We start from the raw sequence: 8,148 nt of genomic DNA, 5'->3' as shown, positions 1-8,148 counted from the left end.
GGGAGGGAAGTGGCCTCTCTGGGCCATGGGCATTGAGTGGGAGCCACCTCTCTGGGCCACGGCATGTGAGCGGGAGGGAAGTGGCCTCTCTGGGCCATGGGCATTTGAGTGGGAGCCATGCGGCCTCTCTGGGCCACGGCATGTGAGCGGAAGGGAAGTGGCCTCTCTGGGCCATAGGCATGTGAGTGAGAGGGATGCAGCCTCTCTGGGCCACGGGCATTGAGAGGGAGCCAGCCTCTCTAGGCCACGGGCATGTGAGCAGGAGCTGTGCGGCCTCTCTAGGCCACGGGCATGTGAGTGGGAGCCATGCGGCCTCTCTGGGCCACGGGCATGTGAGCAGGAGGGATGTGGCCTCTCTGGGCCACAGGCATGTGAGCGGGAGGGAAGTGGCCTCTCTGGGCCACAGGCATGTGAGCAGGAGGATGTGGCCTCTCTGCCCCTCCCGCTTTCTGCAGGTCAGGTACAGGGCAATGGAAAAGGAGGCCCCCCCCACCTCTCCCCAACACCATTAGTTGCAATATGGGCCTGAGACCACCTACGGGATTTTTTCATGAGGAAACCGACACATCTTCTCTAAGCCTCTGTGTTTTAGGGATTTTTGTTACCACTAACTTACCTGTCCCCTAATGAATATTCTACTTTCCACAATCCCAGGGACTCATGAGTCAGCACAGGGGACCCAGGGCAGCTGGGCCAAAGCACACGCAGACCCAAGGCCTGCATCAGGGGTACCTGTGGCTTGGGACCCATCACCTTCAGGACACCACCCCTCCTTGTCCAGGTCATGTTCAGGGAGGAACTCAGCCCACCCCCTCGCTTCAGTGGGTGGACACATAGTCCAGAACTAGCCAATCAGCCACTGACATTAGGTCAGGGGGTGGGCCCATGACCCAGAACTGGCCAATCAGCCACCATCATTGGGTCGGGGTGGCCCCATGACTGGCCAGTGAAACTCAGGCCTGAGTCTGCTCCTATAACCACAGAAAAGGCAGCTGTGATCACCCAGGGCGGCTCAGCTGCTGGAGAGCAAGGTGCGGTGCCGGGACCGTCTCTGCCACCACCACGTGCTGGATCAGACACGGAAAGCAGAGCTGGGAGACAAGACTCCTGACATCGGAGGGTCTTCCAGTCACCAGGCAAATGCATTTTTCTTTTTGGTTTAAGCTACTTAGGGTTGGGTTTCTGCTCCTGGAAATAAAAGGGTCCAGACAAATAGAGGAGCCTCCCGCGGCTCTGTTCAGGGAAGGGCCTATCTAGTGTCTTTCTACCTCAGCCCCTCAGGCCGAGAGGGAGCCACAGCCTGGTGGGGGCCTCCTGGTTCCACAGGCCTGGCCTCAGCCCCAGGCTGCCCCATGATGGGGTGGGCCCACACTCACCTTCAGCTCCTGGAGCTTCAGCCGGAGGTGGATGAGCCGCACCACGGCATCCTTCTGCTTCTCCGACTGCTCGGGCAGCTCCAGGATCACCTGCTTGCAGTCCTCGATCGCCTGCTGCAGCTGCTGCACGTCAGAGGCCAGGAACAGACCCTGCCGAGGTTGGGGTGGGGGGCAGTCAGATGCTCACACTGCAGGCTCTCCCTGTCAAGTCCCATCCTTCGAGATAGGCCCAGAGCAGACCCCAACACCCCTCACCCAGAGAAGAAAACTGAAGCAGAGGGCCGCAAGGACACACTCAAGGGCCACCCCGTGCACCTGCTCCCCCCTGAAAACCTAATGTGTGAAAGATGCTTTTCAAAAGACAACTTCCTTCTTTAGAAATCCAGTTGCTTTTTCCGCTATGTCATTTTGGTCACTTTTCGAGCCTCCTCTTGGAGGAAGGCCAGGGAAATGACATTTGCTGTTACGAAGGACAGTAAGTAGCCTCAAGCTTAGCTGCCAAGCCCAGGCAGGTGCCAACACCCCAGCACTTCCGGCTGCTCTCTCCACATAGCGGCCAGGGGGCCCCTCAGGGCCCAGCAAGACCCCAGACTCAGAACACTCTGGTGCTCCTGGGGAAGACAAGATGGGGTCTCGGAGCTGGGGAGCCCAGGCTGACCCTGCCCTCAGGAGCCTGCTCCTCCTCCAGGCTGCTGGGCTCTGAGGCCCAGGCAAAGAGGAAGGGGCACCCTCCTCTCTCCCAGTCTGTGGCCCCAAAGCAAGTGCTCAAAATGTCGTAGTAAATAAAACAAGCTGAGCACAGTGGGTCACACCTATAATCCCAGCAGTTTGGGAGGCCGCGGTGGGGGGACTGCTTGAGCTCAGGAGCTTGAGAGCAGCCTGGGCAACAAAGCGAGACCCCATGTCTGTACAAAAAGTTTAAAAATTATCTGAGCATTGTAGTGCACACCTGCCGTCTCAGCTAATCAGGAAGCTGAGGTGAGAGCATCGCTTGAGCCCAGGAGGTCGAGGCTGCAGTGAGCCACAATCGCGCCAGAGCCGGGCCACAGAGTAAGACCCTATCTCAAAAAAAGAGAAAAAAAAAAGATACTCAACTTGATTGGATTGAAGGAAAAGAAAAATAAATAAACAAACAAAAATACGAAACACATATATGAAGTCCTTCTACATGGGCAAAGCTTAAAGGCCACACACAAAATGAACAGTGAATTAGAATGGGGAGGTTCTGACCAAATCTTTTCAGTTACATTTTAATGTTATTATAATGTTTCTCTCAAAAGTTGGAGACAGTTTGCAAAAAAGGTTTTCAAAGGATTTTTTAAAAATCCTTACAGCTGCCAGGCGCGGTGGCTCACGTCTGTAATCCTAGCACTTTGGGAGGCCAAGGTGGGTGGATCACCTGAGGTCAGGAGTTCAAGACCAGCCTAGCCATCATGGTGAAACCCCATCTTTGTTAAAAAAAAAAAAAAAAAAAAAAAAATCCTTATAGGCTCCCACTTTCTTCTTCAAAGCAAGGCTTCCAAGGAAGGAAACACAAGCAAAGGGCCCAGTGACGCCGACCAATCAGGAGGAGGCAGGCAGGGGCTTCTCCCTTACCTCCTGCACCCCCTTTCCCTTGGCACCGGGGTCTGCAGGACCCCGAGGACCCCAGAGGGAACTGACTCTCATATTTGCTTTGTGAAGACAAGGAGCTCAGGGGAGAGGAGCAGCCCCAGGCTCAGGAACCACGATCCAGGCTCTCCACCTGCCTCACACGGGCTCTGAGGGTGGGGGTCTGGGGTGTCACAGGCCTCAGATTCGAAGCCGGGGGCCCTGGCTGAGGTGGGAGCTGCACCCCAGCTCATAGGATGCTGCCCTGCCACCTGGGAGCAAGTGACAAGGAAACCGCTGGCCCTTCCTGAGGGCTCACTCAGTCCCTCTCCCCTCCCACATCCGAAACCTACCACAGGGCGGGAGAAGTGGTCTTCAGACAGGCCGAGATCCATCACGCGCTCAGCGCAGCGGAACTCTGGCTCTGCAGGGGGCAGCTCCGGCAGGGCCTCTGGGGGAAGACGGGGACAGGTGTGGAGGGTCAGCTGCTGCCTCCTGTCTGCCGTCCCCCAGGCAGGAGCTGGGACAGCAGGAGAGGGAAAGGGATTCAGGAAGCCACAGAGAGAGCAGGCACTGGGGGATCTGGGCCCCACTCAGACCTGCACATCCACTTCTCATGCAGACAGGAAAGAGCCATTCGAGAAGAGAAGGTGGAATGATACTCGGGGCTAAAAGGGTCTCAAGATGGCATTACAGAGACATCCCCATTCCCAAGGCGGACACCTCATGTATAAACGTGGGGATGACAGAAAAACCACGGCTGGCTACACGGCAAAATCCACGAACGCCAGGGCCCACGCCAGCCCGTCCCTGCGGCTGCCCCGCCCCGGCACTCCCTGATGACCTCATCTGCAGTTTCTGGGGCTGACGCCATCCTGATGCCAAGAGCACAGCCAATCGGCTAACCTCTCCCTCAGTGCCAAGCTCACTCAGCCAGCGTTCCCTGAGCACCTACTGTGTGCGGGGCCCTAGGATGCAACAGTGATGAGTCAGGCGCAAATCCTGCTGTCAGGAGTGTGAATTCTAGCGGGCACACAGAAACAAACCACAGAACCACAGAACAGGTGGGAACAAGAAAACACCAGCAGGTGTCGGCTCCGTGGGAAAGGCAGGACCGCACAGGAGGCAGCAGGAAGAATGGGGGTCCACATAAGTGGCCAGAGACCTTCCCAGCTCCCACCCCAACTCCCGCCAGCACCCACCTTCAGGTGTGGCATCCGGGGCCTCCTCTCCAGGGCGCTGCTCATGCTGTCTCGGTCCTGACTGCTTGTTGAAGGGGTTGAGGTGGGCCTGCCGGAAGCGGGCCAGCTTCTCATCATATTCCATAGCATTCCACCTGAGGGTCAGGCAGGGCCAGGATGAGTCCCCAGGTACCAGGCTCACCACAGACCACCTCCTCTCCCCAACCACATTGGGGTTTCTGGGGTGACGTGGGCCTCAAACCACACAGCCTCCATCTCAGCCTCTTCCTGAAACACCTCAGGTGCCCCGCCCAGGCCCCATTGGCGGTGTCGCCTTGGGAAGAGCTCACAGTGACAATAAGAATTCCACAATAGGAGAGAGTCACATGGCCCACTTGATGGGCCCAGCTCCTGCCTCCCAGCACAGGGTCCTCCGGCCCCAGACGCTGAAGAGTCCCAGCCCTAGAGCTACTATGGGATCCTCTCCTGCCTCAGCCCCAGACACTCACTCAGCCCCGGTCCAGCTTGCTATCCACCTGCTCCTTCCTGGGCCCCAACCGAAATTGCTGCTTTCCTGTCAGAGCACCCCAAAACCGCAGCCCCTGTCTCAGGGCTCAGGGTTGGATACTTGGGGACAGTGCCAAGGCCCATTCCTGCTCGGCCACATGTGGGTGAGCAGCGCCCACCTTCCCCATGCCCAGGAAGGGGATCTTGGGAGAAGCCCCACACACGCATCCAGGCTCTCTGGCCTGGTTCTGACACAACCCCAGTCAGGCCGCCGGCTCTGCGCCTCCAGAGCCCCAGGAAACAGTCGGGAAGGGCTAGTTCTCCACGGGGCAGAAGCTGAGCGTCAAGAACGGGTCCTTCCCGGCCCTCAGGCTCAGAAAAACTGCAGAGCACACAGGACTGAGGGCTCCTGGCAGGGAGGAAGGCACTTTGGTTGGGTGGGAGTGGAAGCAGTTTGCATGCCGCCCTCCCAATCAGCTTCCTGGGCCACGCTGCTTAGCCTCTCTGCCTCCATTTCCCCATCCGTAATGGGCCATGGTGAGGGTGAAATGAGCTACAGAGACTGCACAAAACAAGCTCGCAGTAAGGTTTGCTGATGCTACAGGAAGTCTTCGGTAAGGGCATCAGTACTGGTTACACTCCCACTGTACTTGCTACAGTCTGAAATAATTCACAATTACAAAAAACAATCCGATGATTTATCCTCTGTCCCTTCTCCCAAAAGAAAGAGAGCTGAGCCCAGAGGAGAAAGCCCTGCTCAGGGCCACGCCGTGGCGTCGGAGAGCTGGGATTCAAATTGCCTCACTGGCAGTGGGACATGGAGGCCACCCCAACCCCACAAGCCTACCCTGCCACTGGGCAAGACACCACCCCACCTATGGGACCAGTCCTGCCTGCTGTACCTGTGGGGCAGGAGTGTGGGTGGAAGGACCCAGCACCCACTGACAGGCTGACCCCAGACCAAAACAGGGAGGTGCTGGGCATACAGAGGGGGCGTGGCCTCAGTCCCACCTCTTGCTCTTATTAACCTGATGACTCTGGGTGGGTCGCGGAGTCAGAGGCAGCCACCCAATGCCAGCACCTCCCCAGTCTCCCAGGGAGCACCCAGGACACAGGAGGAGTCAGGCCATCCGACATCACGCCTCCTCCTTCCTGAATGGGGTGCCTCATTTTTGTTTGTCACGTAATTTCCCAGCCTCCCCTGCAGATAGACCTGGTAATGTGACTGTGTTCTGAGCCCCTGGGCTTGACAAGATCAGGCAGCTCTGAGCAGCTCTGAGCTCCTGGCTTCACTGACACACACAAGTCCTCAGCCCTCACACCCACCCCAGGAAGTAGGCGTTCTCCCTAACATATAGGCAAGAACATGGAGAAGCAGAGTCTGAATCAGGGCTATCTGAAAATAACAGTGATGGGCCAGGCGTGGTAGCTCACACCTATAATCCCAGCACTTTGGAAGGCCGAAGCAGGACCACATCAGGCCAGGCTCAATGCAGTGAGAACCGATCTCTACTGAATGTAACATACGTATACAGGTATTGATCGACTTACGACCTATGCAACTTACGACCATTTGACTTTACGACCACAGTCGCTAGCCACGACTGCTCCGCGTCTGGCAGCGCAAATGCTGCCCAGCTGGGCGTACGACAGTGCGGACCAGCTTCCAGCAGCACTACCATCTCCGCGTGCGTATAGCCTACTCAACTTACGACCAAATCGTGTTACAACCGGCCTGTCGGACCCAATCGTGGTCGTAAGTCGAGCACTAGCTGTACATGTGTGTGTATATGTAGGTATGTGTATATGTGTATGTATGTATAGATGTGCATGTATATATGTATGCATGTGTATAGGTGTGTGCGTATATATGAGAAAAAAGAAAAGAAAGGCTTCTGAGACTTGTCTTTTTTTTTTGAGACAGAGTCTCGCTCTGTCACCCCAGGCTGGAGTGCAGTGGTGCGATCTCGGCTCACTACAACCTCCACTTCCCAAGTTCAAGCAATTCTCTGCCTCAGCCTCCCAAGTAGCTGGGATTATTGGCACCCGCCACCATGCCCAGCTAATTTTTGTATTTTTAGTAGAGACGGAGTTTCACCATCTTGGCCAGGCTCGTCTCCAACTCCTGACCTTGAGATCCACTTGCCTCAGGCTCTCACGGTGCTGGGATTACAGGCATGAGACACTGCCCCCGGCCAAGACTTGTCATTAAGGGTAGAGGCTGCCCCTCTCCAGCCGTTCCCACATGTTGCTACGTGGGATGCAGATGTAAAGGCTGGGGCTGGAGCAGCCACACTGTGCTGTGACATAAAAGCAAGGCATGAGGATGGCAGTGACAGGACCGCAGGGGACTCCGCCTGAGCCCTGAGGCTCACAGCCAGGCTTCACTCGAGTGAGAGAAATACGGTATTGCCACCCCTGTTATTGGGCAGGAGGTTTCTGTCTCTTACAGCCAAAATAGATTCTGACTGAAAGGCCAGAGTGGTGGCTCACACCTGTAATCCCAGCTCTTTGGGAGGCCTAGAAGGCGGATCACCTTAGGTGAAGCGTTTGAGACCAGCCTGGGCAACATGAGGAAACTGTCTCTACCAAAAATACAAAAAGTAGCCAGGCGTGGTGGCAGGCACCTGTAATCCCAGCTCTTGGGAGGCTGAGGCAGGAGAATCACCCGAACCCAGGAGGTGGAGGCTGCAGTGGGCCAAGACTGAGCCACTGCCCTCCAGCTTGGGTGACAGAGTGATACTCCATCTCAAAAACAAAAACAAAAGGCCAGGCACAGTGGCTCACGTCTGTAATCCAACACTTTGGGAGGCCGAGGCGGGCGGATCATGAGGTCAGGAGTTTGAGACCAGCCTGACCAATATGGTGAAACCCCATCTCTACTAAAAATACAAAAATCAGCCAGGCGTGGTAGTGCACACCTGTAATCCCAGCTACCCAGGAGGCTGAGGAGGAAGAATCGCTTGAACCCTGGAGGCGGAGGTCGCAGTGAGCCGAGATGGCGCCGCTGCACTCCAGCCTGGGCGACACAGCAAGACATCATCTCAAAAAAAAAAAGATTCTGACCGATGATGGCAACTGTTTATGGTAATAAGATCGACACGCCCAACCCGAATCCCAGGTCTTCCAGTTCCCGGCCCTGTGACCTTGGGTAAACGGGTAAATCTTTCTCTGCTTCCATTCTCTCTGTCTCAAATGCAGATGACAATAGTACCATACAGGGTTATTGTAAAATACTAAGTTCAGAGAGCACTGCCCAGGACATAGTAAGCACCCAATAAATACTGCTTACAACTTATCATTATTACTTTGTTTTGGGTTTTTTTTGGAGATGGTGTTGCTCTGCCAGGCAAGCTGAAGTGCGGTGGTTTGATCACAGCTAATGCAGCCCAAAGGGGTCCTTCCATATCAGCCTCCCATGTAACTGGGACTCTAGGTGTGTGCCACCACACCCAGTGAATTTTTTTTTTTTTTTTTTTTTTTTTTTTTTTTTT

General features: G+C 55.7%; 1 protein-coding gene across 3 annotated transcripts in view; it reads right to left on the bottom strand.

The window, feature by feature from the left end:
* The window catches only part of DEF8 (differentially expressed in FDCP 8 homolog), a 21,258-nt gene that overhangs the window by 11,265 nt on the left and 1,845 nt on the right, over positions 1–8,148 (bottom strand). For 2 of the 3 annotated variants that reach the window (XM_017513980.2, XM_017513982.2), the window contains exons 2-4: positions 4,169–4,302; positions 3,320–3,417; positions 1,377–1,526 (exon numbers count right to left, since the gene is read on the bottom strand). In XM_017513980.2, the coding sequence (XP_017369469.1) occupies positions 1,377–1,526; positions 3,320–3,417; positions 4,169–4,292 (372 nt within the window). In that variant the 5' untranslated portion in view covers positions 4,293–4,302. Of the gene's footprint in view, positions 1–1,376; positions 1,527–3,319; positions 3,418–4,168; positions 4,303–5,682; positions 5,940–8,148 lie in introns of those variants that run through there. The other variant, XM_017513983.2, reaches the window with a different exon arrangement.

The sequence above is a fragment of the Cebus imitator genome, unplaced genomic scaffold, assembly GCF_001604975.1.
Source record: "Cebus imitator isolate Cc_AM_T3 unplaced genomic scaffold, Cebus_imitator-1.0 Scaffold509, whole genome shotgun sequence".
Lineage (NCBI taxonomy): Eukaryota > Metazoa > Chordata > Mammalia > Primates > Cebidae > Cebus > Cebus imitator.
This window is presented reverse-complemented; position numbering and strand designations above follow the sequence as displayed.